Consider the following 17,542-nt stretch of genomic DNA (forward strand, 5'->3'; position numbering starts at 1 on the left):
TGATATTTTTCCTTTTAGTAATCCCCCCTATTACACGGTATATTTGTTCCGCGTTATAGGAAAACGCGTTGTATGAAAATTCTCGTAAAACGCGCTCGTATGACCTCGTATAACGCGTTATATACAAATGATTCACGTTTAACTTTTCTTGTTAAAGAGGGTTTAAATCGAATATTAAGGAAAAACTATGTTATGAACGAAATATATGCGTTTTATTAAAATCAAACCAAGAACATTTGGGAATCCCCGTGTTATATGGGGGAAAACACGTGTTATACGAGGGACATGAAATCGCGTTATATGAAAACGCGTTATAAGAGTACCGTGTTATAGGGGGGATTACTGTACCTATTAAACAAGTGGCAGCGACATCTGTCGTGTTTGTCAATTGTCTTTTGTCAATTAAAGCCTATACGTCTTTTTATATTACTGGAAAGTTTCATCAAATCCTTCCAATATTTCTTAAAGGACAGAAAGCAACCATAATTACATATTTCTAATACATATGTAACATTATAACTGTATATGTACCTATATATAATTTATTTTTATATATAAATCGGATAATAACTAACTTACATATAAAAAAATCTACATTTGTTCATAGGAGTATGAAAGGCAGCTCATGAGGTGTATAGATTGAGAGTAGAATATAACACATACTGATTTTATGTTCATTGTTTCTGCAGTCGGAAGGACAGAATTAAGCTACGCACAGTTAATAAAAAAATATAAATATTTAAAAGAGGTTCAATAAAAAAAAAAAACTATGTCAATATACCATCAAAATTTGAATTGATTAATAAATTTAACATCAATTAAAATGCAAAATATTACTATCAATTATTTTGATTGAAATACCATTTTAAGTATTTTTACGTCTGCCATATCAATTTATAAAAGATAATATGAATTCCTTCTAATTTATTAATTTTATTATAGAAACTGAAACAATTTAAAGCATTGGAAATTACAGTAAGTTACGTCATAAACATAGCTATTGCAATTTTAAAATTATATAATTAGTGCCATCTACATGATATACTGAATACAACAAAATTTTAATACAGTGACATCTACAATTTATTTGAAAACAGCTCTGGAAATAGATGATTTAGATGTTTACGAAACAAGTCAATAGATGGCAGTGTTGCAATTTAAGAGGTAATGAAAATTTACAATATCTCTTTAATTTGCAATTTTTTAATCCATTTATCAAAGGTTTTTAAAATTTACATACAAAGATATTCTTTTATCTCACAAATACATCACCAAAGACATTCTTCACATGTAAGCCGGAGTAATGGCGGCCTTAAATTGAAAAAAAATCATATAATTGTAAGCCGATAAATTTTGAATAAAAGTCAGTCTTTGTACCAATTTAGGAAACTAACAAATATTTCATTTTATTTATATATTTATACCTAATTTTTAAAAATTTCCACCACAATACATTTCATTACTTTCCCAATGTCAAAACTAGATGGCGCTAGCTTATCATTGTTGTTTTCGAAGAAACACGAGCGATTTCCGAGAACCCTCAACCCGTTCAGCTAATGAGGCGACAGTTGTGGTTATTATTATATTAATTAAATTATAATTATCGATAATTATTGGCGATATAAATAATTTTTCGATATTATAATTAATGTGAATTATAAATATAAGGGCACGTGATGTGTGGTGAATATAATTATAAAGTATGCTACAATGTTGTATGGGGTAAGTATTCGAGTGTTTATTCTATACTTAATAGTTGTTCTATTAGTTCTATACTAAATTTTAACGATAATAAATATGATTACTGGGATTAATAATTAAAGAACCAAAAGTAAATAAATGATAATAATAACTATAAGCCGCAGTAAAATAAATTTTAATATTAATAATTACCGTAAAGCTTGGTATAAAGTGAAGAAAACGGCTAACAGATCAAAAGTAAAGGAAGTGCGTGATCAATTGAGCGATTGAAATTGACAGTTCGTCCTTAGCGACAAGATAATAACATTTAAAATTGACAGATTAAAAAAACAACACACGCTCCCACAAATATCAAAATTTCAAATAAACATTCTAAGTGTTTATTTAAACGAAACTTGTTATACTTAAAATAATATTGATTTAATATGAATATTTAAATATTCACTTATTATATATATAATTCGCGAATTAATACTTAAATACACATTAAAATAACTCTCAACACGAATCTTTTTGAAGCTTTTAACTTGAATATAGCAAAATTTACATTTTAAGTGTATTATTTAATTACTTTTTAATATATTAACTTTAACATATGTAAATCTTTTATAATTAATATGTATAAATACTTAAAGTAAGTCTTCTTATATACATTTCATTATTAATTTTAGTTATCACATGCTAGGTTGTTAAATATTTAATCGAAGGAACATATACTATTCAACAATTGTCTAAAAGTTAATTTTATAAAAGAATCAATCAAAAAAACGATTCACTTTCAATGTTATAATAATAGTTAATTAGATACGTTATACGTACTTACAACTTATAGAATGACCCATTACATCCATCTGCGATGCGTGGGAATATCATTTCCGTAATAAATCTAAAGAATTAAATGAGATACCTTCTTCACTAGAAAGAAAAAATTTCAAAATAAAAACTTCAAACATCAATACTGCTCAACATTATTATTAATTGTTTTATAAGAACTAGACATAAGAGTATCCCTATTGATTATATTCTATAACACGGTCATTAGTATTGTAAGACCGTGAACATTGCCGCCAAAATAACAAATCATAAACAAACTTCATATTAGCAACCATTATAATTTTATAACGCCCCGAGCGTAAGAATAAGATTCGTAAAAAAAAGGAATCCTTCCGTAAAGAATTTAGGATTGTTCGTTGAGACGAAACTTGCTCGTTATAAATTTTGTGTAAGATAACAATTGTGCGTGTGGGTGTGTGGTGTAGTCGTTGACGAGTATAGTTACAGCACGCAATAACGCTAACAAGCGAGCGAGCGAGATGGAGATATGATTGTAGAGCGTTGTCTCATTCTTGCCGCTGGCAACATGGCGCGGTGACTCGGGCGCAGGCTCGAATCGTATCGCCTGCCCACTCAAGGTTCGCTGACTGCCGTTCTTTTGTTTTTAATGTTGCCACACCGCAGAATCTTCCCCGATTATTTGTAAATATGTTACCACTTGTTGGTATGTAAAAGAAATATTCTTTGTAGGAAACTATTTAATCTGAAAATACACACTTCATTCTCATTATCTCTTCGAAATCTGTAAGGGTTTCTTAAATATTTTTTTCTTTAAATCGATAAAAAATTATAAAAATCGTTTTTTTTGTGAAAGATATCGAAAAAAAAATATTTTATAATAAAATCATGTATAAACATACATTTCAGTAACTTATTTATCAATTGTTTATCTTAAGCCTAATTTTTTTTATATTTAAATACAAGAAAAAGTTTTTTTGTATTCATAAAAAGGTAAATTTACAAAATAATTAATATCTGTCTAAATATTATATACTACAAAAATAATGAGTAGGAAAAGGAGTAGAATAGAAATCTTTGGTGTAGCCACCCCGAACCGCAGACGAAAACAGCGTCAAGCCGAGGACCTGCTCAAACCGAACGTCTGCATACCGATCGTTGGTTTTTTATATGCGCATGTCGGTGCACGGGCCACGTCTCTGTGTGTGTGTGAGCCTCGGCGCTGTGTGGGTGTCAGTTGGTTCTCGCGCGCGACGCACCATTGTTGTTTGCAGTAGACTCGCGGCGTTCGTCCGGCCACGGCCTTTATACGCTCCTACCAAAACTGCCGGTAAACAAAATAATGAGTGTACAACATAACGTGCATCGCGAGTGCAACAAGCTGTGTGTGATAAGAATGTAATAGGTGTTGTGTTTAAACGGTGTGCGTTTTTGAACGTGTTTTGGAGTTTGGCGTGTGGATAACGCCATGCCCGTGTTTAGGTATGTTCTCTAATTGTGGACAATCAGTTTTGAAGTCGCTGTCCGACACTTTCGCTCCTGAATTGCTTATTTTTTAATGGTTTACGCCGCGTGCGCTTGAACCGCGTGTGGCCGTTGTTTTATGTTTTCACATCTTCTACTATAGTTAAAGTTTTATGTGCATTTGGCGCTGGTTTGTTATCACTCGGTCGGGAAGTGTGTCGAGCAATATATAATGTAATTAAATACGTTATCGACTCCGGTGAACTAATCGCGGCTCTTGAAACATGAACTTTGCATCCATTTTACTAGCTGTGTGCAGTTGAGTGTATTTTTTACAACTAAACAGTTCACCGGCAGAATACTTGAAAGCTTATAACATAAAAACTCCAAGTTTATGAACGCAATAACCATTTAAATTTAGAACAAGTTCTTAGTAATTTCAAAACAATGACGTAGTAAGATGATATTGCGGCAATATTGTAATAAAAATTTTACAAAACTTATACAAGAGTTGTAAAAAGTTTCAAAAGAAATTAAAAGTTTTTTTATATTCGTGTTGCTTAACATCAATAACTTAAGCAATATTTTAAAAATATCATTAGTCATCAGTAATAATTTTTTTTATATATTTTCAAAGGTATGATACATAATGCCAAGTGTAAACAAATCTATTAAGACTACATATATTTTGTTCCTATATTAATTATTGGACTTGCCGCCAGTAAATTGTAATCAAATTTATGTTTACCGACGGACACATTCTTAACCTTAACAACTAAAGAAAGAAATTCAAAACAAGTAACTATATAGCTTTAATATTTATTTACTCAATTAAAAGCTAATATGTACACTTAAATCATATTTTTTTTACAAGTTCAATTCATTTATTAGAATTGTATTAAAATTTATTCGTATTAAGTGCTTGTAGCATAACGGAGTATTTTTTATAAATTTTTCCGACAGTGTCATTTTTTAATCACCGTAACAATTAAAATAACATCGACCTTAATAGGAGATAAAACAAATAATAACATTATTATGTTAATAACTCTAAAAAGCCGTTGTCTTAATACATCAGATATCATTAAAAAAATAATAGTGAAGCCATAATCCTTACGAAAAGCAAGATTCTTTAAAATTATATTAAACCTTTTTGTTCTACATTTTTAAAAACACCTGCATGATAAAAATGTCCCTTGAAATTAACGATCTGACCTTATATTCGGCAATAAAAAAAAGTATATATTATTTTTATAATATTATTAGTGTTGTTATATCTGGCAGAATTTATAAGTATAAGAAACGAAAAATAACTAGAGAGTACAATAATGTTATTCGCCAAATAATTGATTAATATTTATATAAAAAAAAAATACGATAATGTTCACACGTAATAATGAAATCTAAAAATAAAATAAAATCCAAAAGGGAGAAATAAAAGTGAAAATGACTCCGGTTAGCTATAGCCTACTTTATAAATTCCAAAAACTGTTAAAAAGAACATCTCGTCCGGTTACCGAGAAATCGGACAATCGTCTTATTTCAGTGTTTATCTCAATGAATAATTCATATAAACGCATTTCCTACGCTACCCGACTACACCGATTAATTAAATTATATATATATATATATATATATAAAATATATATATATATATATATAATTTTATGTGTGTGTGTGTTTATCTAACGATCAAATTTAAGGAATTTATATACCTATGGTAATGGATTTTTTTATTGTAATTCCATTTGGTGTTCCAAACTTAAATTTTAATCCTTTTAATATTTTCAATGTAGCATTGTAGTCTTGAAGTTAAATTCAACTTCCATATTTACGGGATTAGTTTAGTTTGCCGGGACAGCGGTAAATTTTATGTTGCTTTGAGTCAAATAGACGTCTTTTGAATTTTATAACGGTAAAAATATAATTATTATTAGCAACACTGTTCGTATTTGGTTCAAGGTGAGTAAATTAGTAAATTTTAAATAAGATTTGATATTTTTCTGTATTAATTTAAATTGTGTTAGTATTATTGTATAAAAATAAAAAAGCGGTTAAATTTTTCTTCTTTTCAGTTTCTAATAAATATGTATATATAAAGTCTTGGATCTGACATATTTATAAAGATATATACATATGTATATAATGTTTGTTTCTTGGGTAGCGGAGCTTAAATTAATAACATTCTACAAGTTGGTTGTTGTTTTTAAACGAAGAATACTTTTTATAGTGACATTTGCCCGTCATGACATGTTTAAAATATACCAAGAATACTAGAAACTATGGTTTACTATTGTGATCCGCCCTTTTATATTCAAACGGTGAGCTGAATTTTAAGCTGTTTTCGAATTATTCGATCGAGTTCTCGTAGTTGTACATATTTAATGACCTTTGTTGTGTGCGACATTGACTAACATGTTGGTTTTTCAAAGAAAAGACGTATGAAATCTGTTTAGATTTTAAATTACATGTAAATACCTAAAAATTAATAAAAAAAAAATATTCATCTTCTGTATTCAAAATATATTTAAGTCGGATTGTAAGCAAATACAAAAATTAACATATATACAGATATATTTACACCTACATGATTTCGCAACGGTGCAGTGGGAAGATATAGTTCATATATAAAGACTTGTTTGTCTGTATTGTTTACTGCGGATTTACATACCAGATGGTTAATTTTAGACGGTCATATATTTATAAGTTAATAGCATAAAGTTAATCGGAGGCGACATCTCTTCACAGCTACTGGAGCCCTGATATCTGAGATGTACGTCACAAGTCATGTTACAGAATAAAAAGCTGACCACTTAAATGCCCCAACTAATATATATATATTTTATTTATAAACCGGCGAGGTGGCTAAACGTAAAATTAACAGATGAAACTGGTTATATAGACCGTAACGTAATAAATTACGTACGGGCGACATTTAATGGGATATTCCTAGAAACGGACAAAGTCAAAAATGAGACAGAAAAAATATGCTTTTTTTTGTAGTCGACGTATCCTATCAGGCGATATTAGATCTTATTGGTTAGTATAATGATTGTTATTATAAAATAAATCGCGTGTACATTATCTTAATACGTTTTCCCTCTAAGGGCGTGACTTGTCCTTTAATGTAGGTTTTTTGTCATTGATTTCAAATGAGTAATGAGCTAGTGATTGACGAGGTAACACGGCGTTCATATATTTATAAAGTTAATGAGTGAAACGAGAAAATCACCGGACACTTAAATAAATACAGCGGCCATTCTGTATGCAATTAATAAAAACTCTGAACGTATTAAAAATGGCTTAAAAGGTATTATAGAAGATATATTGTTTGGGTTAATTGATTTTATTTGTCCTTATACTTTATAAGATCTAAAAGGAGACGCGAGTTACAACAATGTAAGGTATAACAATCCATTACTTTTGTAACTTTTAAAGTTGCAAAGTCAATAAATACAAACCTCACTATATAAACCGTGATAATTAATAAAGTTATTGTAATATTTCTCCAGTACAGTTGTATCTAGTTGTAACTAGTTGTTAAATATTGATGTTTTTATTTAACAGTAAATTAAGTGTTGTAGTTCAAGTTTGCGTGTAGGGTCCGTAATTATTCGCTACTGGTTATAGCACGCTAACAAATGTGGTGTGAATTGGCTCCGAGCGCGGTCTTAAGATGACTACTAGATTAATAACACTGTTTAAACTGTGAGTTATAGTTTTGCATCTGTAATAACTAGGAGCCTCTGTAAACGCATGTTTTATAGTCGATACTTAAGTACCGACCGTAATACGTATCTTGTAATCTTGTATACTCGATGACATTTTTAATACCATATATGGAATATCTGTTATAATGTATAATTTTATATTGTTTATTGTGATAACGATTGTAATTTTCAGATGGAATTTGACTACAATTTATGAAAAATCTTCGAAGTTAGTTCCAACAAAATACTCGCTTAATCTCGAGTAATTATGAACTTGTTCTATGTATTACTGTTTTTTTATTTAAAATCTTTCTCTTATGTAAATACAAACATACACACACACCAACACACACATATTTGTGTGTGTGTACATATTATAAGAGAGATTTTACGAAAAAAACAATAAAGACTAATAATTTGTTTGTATTAAGTACAGTTTTTCCTGATATAGCAAAAACTTTCGTCAAAGTACTTGTGAAATTAAGCGAGACTGAGATATATTTTCATAATAAAACCCTATAAGTGTTTAATTTGAAGAAAGAATTTCCTACTAGTAGTCAGTTGACCGTCTTTTTATATAGTCAAATTAAAAAAAAAATTATAGTTGCTATGCTTATTATTTATTTGTTTTCTAATATAAAATTAATTATTTGCTATAAAATTATTAATGTTTTTTACTTCTGTAATTTCTGATATTATGATCGGAGCGCTGTAGGGAAAAAAGCTTGAATCACTGCTATTATTGTTGATGAGAAATTTATATGTATGTTGATCTCTCCCAAAAAAACTGCTTAACAAATATATATGTAACTATGGTATGGTAGATAACATATGAGGATAATATATAGGAGGATATTTCGGAATGCGAGAGAATCTGTTACATTCTTTCTCGTATAAATATAATCAAATTATAATTTAGATTAAAATAAGCTGAAATATTCGCACTATACAACTTTTTCTGCGACTTTGCCTTCGAGAAATACCGACTTAAGCTAGTGGTAAGGGGAAAACATGCTATATTAACTAACAGCTCTTGATATGTATATTGTGTCCCAGGACTTCATATTACAATCAACTGTAATGATGCGGATACTAAAAGGAATGAAGATATAAAATATAGCCGGCTACTTATTCTGACGTCTGATCTACATTACTATAAAGTTCCATCGAAATCCGTTTAGGAGTTTTTTGAGTGAATAGCAACAGTAAATAAGAATATGTAGGATAGTAGGATCTATTAACTAGTAATAATTATATAAGGTCATCTATTCTTATCAGGAAACTTCCGACTTCTATGACATACAGATATCAGTACATAAATAAAATTAAAAAAAATTAATTAATTTTATAAATTTCGATATATTTTTAGATATAAATAAAATAGTTATTAAATTCTTATTATAACACATAATATTAGGTATACTTACAAATAGACAATGAGTCAAATACAATTTAAAGTGTCAGTTAATTGCTATTCTGATTTAACTATTATTATTGGAAATTAAATATTTGTCACTTCACTCGCTTTATATATCATACGTATGTTATTTAATCTATATAAGAAGTGAATTTGTATATGAAATAGAATAAGTTATTTGGGACGAAGTTCTTGATAAAAAAGTAGGTATATTTCTGGTATACCTACTTTAATATAAGTTTTAAAAAGTTTGACTTAAGAGAATTTTGCTTAATATTTACTTAATGTAAGGTATATATGTATATATATATATATTTATATATATTGTTTTTATACTCATCATTTCACAAACTTCATAGTGATGATTGTAAGCAGATCTAAATATAAATTAAACATTACTAATATATACGTGACTGGAACGGGTAATACGAAACGAGAAATTAGTTCACATCGATAGACCTTATTACTGGTCCCATAAGGGTCGTTTTCGTAAGCGGTTTTAGTTAAGGAATGTGACGAATTAGTAATCCGACCCCGGCGTTGCCTGTGTCAGTGATTTCTTATCTTCTTATTGTAAAAATATGTTTTCTGGTAGCGATATTCGGTTTTGTTTAAATTTAAAGTACATTTTTTGTTAATATATCATTTAATATATATATATTTATAGATTTTCATTATTTTAAAATACACGAAATATTTATTTATTATTTGTTTTTGTATAAAAAGTATCAAGATAAGGTTACTCAAATATAATCATATATTTTAAAAAATCAATTATGAACCTAATATATAAGCCTTAAAACATATTATTTTATAAATACTTTAATATAACAATATATTTGTATAAGTTCATTAGTTCTCAATGACCGGTTAACATGTGGGTAGTTCGACAAATAACTAACATAAGCGCATGCTAAAAGTTGCCATCTCAAAATAGCTTAGTTATAAGCTTAGCAATACTTTAATTGTAATAAAATATATTATTGCTTTTCTACTTATTACGTTATATGAAGAAATATTGAAGTATTATTTTTTTATATTTTCGTTTTTTTCTCATTTTAACTGCTATTGTTATTATTTATATTTTAGTAAACCAGTTTACTCTGGAACTGTTAAAATGAAATAAAACTTAAGTAACACACCCATTATTCTAGTATCGCGTGCGTTCGCCATTTAAACGAACATCTAATAGCCCTGAGTTATAAACTTGCAGCTTCACGGCTTCCGTTTTGATCTTGATACATCAGCTAATTATGTGCCGAGACCTGTAATTGAACACCTGCGAAAAGGATAAACAAATATTTAGAGTTTAAACATATCATAGGTTTTGCAAACAACGTAACTAATTGCTCACTAGTTTTTTTTTTGCAATATTCGACCTTTTTGCCCTTGAAATGAGGTCCTTGTTAATGTGAAAGCATTCTGATAGACTAAAAACTCTTTGGTGTTTACAATTATATTACAAATATTTATTTTGAAAATGAAACCCGAACTTTTATAATAATAAAACGTTTTTGTATTTTTAAATTTGGAATCCCAAAAGAAAAGAAATTTTAAGACGTAAAAAGTTTTATTCGTAATTTGGATTATATTAGAATTTTATTTAACGGGTTTGAAACTAGTTTCCAAGGAATGCGACTTAATGAAATTTATATTTAAAATAACAGCATTTATTATATATAAATATAAATAGTGAATTTATATATGGCTCATGGTTAGACTTTTCAATACATATAACCTCATTATTCATAATTTACTTGGAACATAATACACAAAATAGTTAGTACTTCGGCAGTCGTCGCCAAACAGAATTAGACACGTATAACATTAAAATCACTCAAAACCCAGATATGGTATGCAGGACAATTTAAACATAAGTATAATCCTGTCATAAAAATTCAAGTGTTTCACGAAAACAGCAAATAGAAAGCCACACCTAGCTATCCATGGTGTCCATGGCGAATCGTAAAACCCACCATAAACAGGGCCCATTACCCAGCGGCTATCACCGCTTTACATTCGCTTTACAACCAATTTTAACGTAAGGTTTATGAATACTTAGTTTTTGAGATGCTGAGGGTAGGTTAACTTGTTTAAAACGACGTGTACAGCCGTGACACATACTAGGCTTAACATCCGGATTTGCTCGCGTTTGTCACGTTTACGTGTAGTAAAAAATAAAAAAAAAACATGAAAACTTTATTAACTTGATAAAATACTTTTCTTGTATTAACATTCAAGCTATAATTATTTGACTGATTTGCAATAAATTTTCATAAGGCCAAAGAAAAAAATCGGGATATTGTAAATACTGGTGAAACAAATTTATTTCTTTAAAAGCATCGATTATATTATATTATAAAAGGACTTTATATATAATAATAATGTTTGTTATTTTAACAAGTTAAATGAGGTAACAAGCTCGATTATTCTGAATGACTAAATACATCAAAACCTCATCAATTACTGTTAATTATATACTGGTTCCAGGTATTCAGGCTCGGTGATGTTGTCTAGACTGTACGATAATTTTTGATTTGAACACACATTCATATATATATAAATAATACCTACAATATTCTTAATGTTTCTTAAATCCCTGTTACAATTATTCTCCATTAAAGACATCTTCAATTATGTTTTTACTATTATAATAATGATACTCTTGAACCTAAATAATTAAATTTACGCATAATAAACGCTGTCTTGGTTCGTTAACAACTTGTAATTAAGTTAGTAATATAATATTTTTATTCACTTTATATTTTATACTTAACGTATTGAGTCCTGTGGCTACGCTTGTGTTTTTTGGGGTTATATTTATTTTTATCGCTTTAGTGATGTTTAAAATATATTGTTAGCTTTCAATGTTGGTTGTTTCCTATAAATTCATACGAATAACCATCTATCCATCTTTGAATGTTTACCCATTTATAATGTTAATAGGACATTTATCGTTACCACCTACCATCGAACGAACATTCATTTTAGCAACACTATAGTATAAACTATAAAACATATAAACAACAGCGCTTAAACAAATAGACAATATTATGTAGATTAATTTTTAATTTGTCTAATATATTCCACTTCCCAAGTTTTTATAGTAATTTCAATTGAATAATAACAATTAAACTAAACTTTTATAAAAACACGAAAATTGAATAAATTACGGGTTAAAAAGCCGAATATATAAAACCGAATCACTTCCTTGTTTCCAAAAACTAAGTTCGAATATAGAGTTATAGATTAAAAAATTACATACAACAATTATTAACCTACTTCAAAAACATATCACGCTATAGTCACTAATATCTAATCTGTACACTTCCTTGTCGCTTGCAATAATTACGCCCGATACAAAGCTAATGTCGCCCTATGACAGCCCTTAATTATGGAGTCGTATTTAAATACGTGCATTGTCATGCATAACTGTGTACAAGCGTGTTGGTCACATTATTCATATGCTTCCATACATACCAATATGACATATGCATGCGATGCGTGCGCGCATCGATTGTAGATACGGCTTTTAGGTGACGGTATTTCATGTTTTAGAATTGCTATACATTAACATGTTTTTTTTGTTGTTATTGTTATTAAATCGAGGCGTTGCGTGGAATTTCGGATCGGATCGTAATCGTAGTTATCGCATGATATGTAATTATCTTTGAAACAAAGGTGCGGTTGATTAGATAAGGTACTTGTGTGCCATCAAATTTAATTTAAACAATAAACTAAATTGCATTATTTTTATAAATTAATTTGAAAAATAGATTTGTTAGATACGTGACGAATACCATTAGAATAATTGAATTGAATTTATCGTCCCTATAAGTTATTTAATGATCAATTTCAAGACAGGACACGTCACTGACTTCTGTTATCCCATGGACGCCATAAGTCATGGGTGTCTTGGCGCCTATTTCGTCGTGGACGGAATTTTAACAATCGAGTACCCGATAGCATGAAGCCATGGTATTTTCATTAGAAACTTAATTTTAACGACAAGGTCTCTTTAATCAGAAACTATTAAAATGCCATAACTCCTATACGATTTAACGTTTACGGGAATTGTTTAGACGCTAATATATATCATTCCGCGCGAGGTTTTGTTCGGTCTTGGCTCGGGGCCAGGGATCTGGAGTGTGCTTGACAGACCACTTGACCTGGTAGACGTAAGGCACAATGCCGTTAGCGGTAAATTTTAAGATAAATTTAGGTTTTCGATATCTACGTACACTTGTTACTGAGCAACGCATCATGAATAAATAAACTGCAAATCAAATCCGACCTTATGTATCCCAAAACTCTTATCTAACATAATTTTTTTCTTTGCAGATGTAACTCAGAGCAAAACCAGACGGAACACCTCAGCTTTAGCATTTTAAGTTCAACTTGACATAAGTTATCTGTGATCTCACTTAGTTATTAGAACTGTCGCCTAAATAGAATAAGTCGGACAATTGTCAGATGTAAATTTTTTTGGTGAAGAATAAAAGTTCACGTTGTATATTGGATATCATGGGATCATGAAGTCATGGATGACAGATAGTATGAGTTGTTGAAGGATGGGATAATGGAAGTAGGGGCGTTAGGTTGTTGAAGATGCCGCATGCGCACTCGAGTTCAGCGGCGAGCTCGGGCGGCGACGACCTGGGCTCCACGGACGAGGTCAAAGTATTCAAGGACGAAGGAGACGGGAAGACGAGAAACGCAGCTCGGAGAACCTTCTAGAAGAGAAGTCTAGTCTTATAGACTGGACCGAGAGTGAGGTACGTATATATAGAAGAATAATATAATTTTTATCATGATATTAAGATGGTAAATGTCACTTAGTTATGCGGTACGGAAAAAAATACACAAATACTACTGAGCGAATTCCGATAAAACTTTCGAGTCTAGATGGGCTATAATTTTTTCTGACTTACTTAATGACATCCCACGGAGGTTGAATCGTGTATAAAATCACGTGTCACAGACTATAGATGAAGCTGGCAGTTAGTTATCATATCTATTAAATTTCGGTATTTACCATTAATATCTCAATATCAATACCTAAGCCATTGTAGACGATGTCACGGGCATTAACCAGTACATTACATACCGATAAGTTACAAATGAAATCCGTTACAAGACTTATGAAGACATAGTAATTAAGAAGTATTTTTGCAAGCAATTTATTAAAATTACCTGTTAAAAATTTCTAATTGTACGAAAGGTAATTATAATTTCTCAACAACTGACAATTTCTAAGGAATCGAACGTCTTAATGTTCACTACATAGGTGGTCACCTCTGAATGACCATTTTTTACCGTCCACGCGACAATCATCCTTGCTAAACAATAATAAAGCATTTCACGCGGCGCTACAATTAGTCAATTGATGTACAAAAAAACAACTTTACGCTATTCTAACATCTATTGCTATCGGTTAGATATTTTAATCGCTTGCGTTTTTTTCGCTATATTTGTTGTGGTCTCACCGTGTAGTAAACTCAGCAGGTGACGGCTCAGGTAAATCTCTATTGACACATTCTTCGTATTAATACACAATGGACTTGAATGCAATCATAATATATTGATCTGCAGTCAGTGCATCTTGTTTAAACCAATATTTTGGTGCAACAGTGTAGATTAAATCGTCGCGAGAATAGACTCTAATGTATCGGAATAAGGGCGGATATATATTTTTGCACTAATAACTGAGTATTAGGTCTATTTGTGATTTTACACTTTGGAAGCATCAAAATTCAACGAATTGTACTATTTGGGCTCGTTCAAGTCCGCCCACTGTATGAAGTATTCGAACCAGTTTTTTTTATCACAATATTTCACACGGTTCAATTAGTTATATTCACTGCCATTTGTTAGTGATGTAAAATGACGGTTTTTTTTTTTTTTGATAAAACTGCATTTTATACTATGTAGTTTGGCATTAATATTCATGGGGAGCGGTTATTCACCCCGCCATGTCCAATTCTATGAGTAGATAGTAATCGGTACTGTTAACTACGAAACCGCTCAATTAGAAGAAAACTGCCACAAGTAACCGAGATAAGATCGAATTACGTGAACACAAAGATCTCTGTGAACGCAAATTACCCGTAAAACAAACAAGTGGTCCTCAAGAGCGGAGACTAACACAGACCAAAACATGCCCCGGACAGCGCCATATAAAAACTAACAAAAGAAATGGTATGTTTCCGAAAATTTATGTAAAATATTGGATTCCAACCAGCATAAATTACGTAGTCATTGTACTATTTCCAAAAACTCTATTATTCGCTAGGAGGGGGCTCACACAATGCAAGTCTACCTGCGTTCAGGTATTCTTATAATAAACAAGGTCTCCCACTGCTTTGTCGACGAATTTACCTGTCGACCCCGTGAAAGGGAGTGCAAACATTCCGTGGACACCTACACGGTAACGTTACGTTACGTCTTCTTCCCCCCAAATTGGAATTACGTTGGCGCAACCAAGACGGAAACCGGATTACAGTCACGCATCCTATAAATATTGGATTATACTTAGGTGCAATTCTGCTTTGTATGTCATAATAGCTGCGATTATTGTACGTGATGCCATTACAATACAAGCCCGGTATGTTCGAGGAGTTTCGATTTCTTTAAGATAACTATTTCCAAATCGTGAATTGTGTTTCAAACGCCTCGTAGTTTTTGTATGATTTTCGGTAATGTTATAACAACGGACATGATTTTATTATTTTGTTTGTTTGGACAAGCAAGTGCTATGGCCCTGCACATTGGATATTCTTTTGATTTTTTTAAGTATTTTCGTTGTTATGCCAGTTGATTTAGTTTGTGATATATACCTCCCATCTAGTTTATATTTACGGTAATAACCAAAGGTATGATATAATTGTAAATTACTCTTACTCAGACCTCAATAAATTCTTCAAGGCTAGCTCCAGTTAGTTAATGGTTCAGATTTTTTCAGTTCTTCGCATAGAGCTAATGTCTAAGCTATTTCCTGTGGTTATGGTGTGCACATAAATGATGTCCACATAGCTGACCAATCGAGATGAAACCTCTTTTTATACGAACTCCTTGGTCTTCTGTCGTATCTTATTCGCATTCAAAATAAAACATTAAATTGTAAGCTCATGTGCGTATCAAGTGGAGTCTGAAGTTAGTCTCCGAATCTATTTTTAGCGGACAACGTTCCTTGTATTCCGTTTCCCTCCGCCATATTGTAAGTCATACGTTACTAACTTATTCAGAGAACGAATCTTAACAGCTTAAATTGTTATTTAAGCCGTATACATCTATATCAACAGCTGTTTAGCTGCAAAATCCACATTAATTCAGCCTTGCGAGTTGCGTGTACATTTGGTTAATTACTATTTATTGCTCTCAGCTTCCATTTTTCGGACGCCATCTTTAATGGACTGTGTATTGTCTTGTTTATTAATAAAGCCGTTATAATACATTGGAAACGTCTAAAAGATTATTCTTCTATACGAATGATTGTGTATAATTTTAGTCAATAGTTAAATTATATCTGTAATTAGTATTATTAATTTATGCTATTAAGATACGAGAATTAACTCGAATTATCGTCAGCTAACGTGGGTTTTAGTGTATATAATGAAAATTACGTCTGTCAGTACGTAGGTAGTATAACTGCCTAGCTTGTTTGAATATGGCTGCTGGAAGAGATATTATAGATAGAAATTTATAACCTAATTTTGATATTAATTATAATTCTAAGCTCTTTAAATCAATGTATTGTCATGGAAAAAAAATAAAAATAATATCAGAAGTCATATACGTATAATAAATTAACACGTACATCTAGTGATTTACATCAATAAAATCACCTTCAATGTATTAGCAATGCGCCTTGCTGGGAACGTTTGTCTATGGGCGGCCATGTTAGCCTCATTTCCGCTGTCACGATATGATAATTAGATTATAAACAACAATCAAAACATATAAATATATAAACACTTTATACATATATATATATATATATATTTTTTGTCTCATATTTATATATAACTAGCTATGCACGTGGCTTCGTTCGCGTAGAATAAATTTTCTAATATTATACTACCTCTAATTACTCCTTATCTCGGTCAAAATCAGTAGAGCGATTTCAGAGGTTAGCCGGAACAAACAGACAGGAAGCGTAAAAAAATTTGTTTGTTTACCTTGTGAACATCCATATGCCATATTAAAAAATCTATTATATTAATATAACAAACAGACGGTCCTATTTTAGTTATACATATATATATATATAGATTATTTGTATTGTAATATACTTATATTTTTTTCATTTCAGTATATTTCTTTTATAATACCGTCATCCTCATTCCAATTGAAATCTAACAAATTCTAGTAACTTTGGGTGATTTCTTAATAATAAGTGTCGTTAAGTTAAACAGCTGTTTTCTACAAATTATATATACCTATAATAAATCACTGATTT

The 17,542-nt window shown here is 30.5% G+C and overlaps 1 protein-coding gene across 1 annotated transcript in view; it reads left to right on the top strand.

The window, feature by feature from the left end:
• Positions 1-3,685: 3,685 nt before the first annotated feature.
• LOC116776019 (protein pangolin, isoforms A/H/I/S) overlaps positions 3,686-17,542 on the top strand; it is a 74,415-nt gene continuing 60,558 nt past the window's right edge. The window contains 3 exon segments of the mRNA XM_032669110.2: positions 3,686-3,975; positions 13,426-13,786; positions 13,789-13,859. Coding sequence (XP_032525001.2) covers positions 13,693-13,786; positions 13,789-13,859 — 165 coding nt within the window. The 5' untranslated portion in view covers positions 3,686-3,975; positions 13,426-13,692.

Source organism: Danaus plexippus, chromosome 24, assembly GCF_018135715.1.
Source record: "Danaus plexippus chromosome 24, MEX_DaPlex, whole genome shotgun sequence".
NCBI lineage: Eukaryota > Metazoa > Arthropoda > Insecta > Lepidoptera > Nymphalidae > Danaus > Danaus plexippus.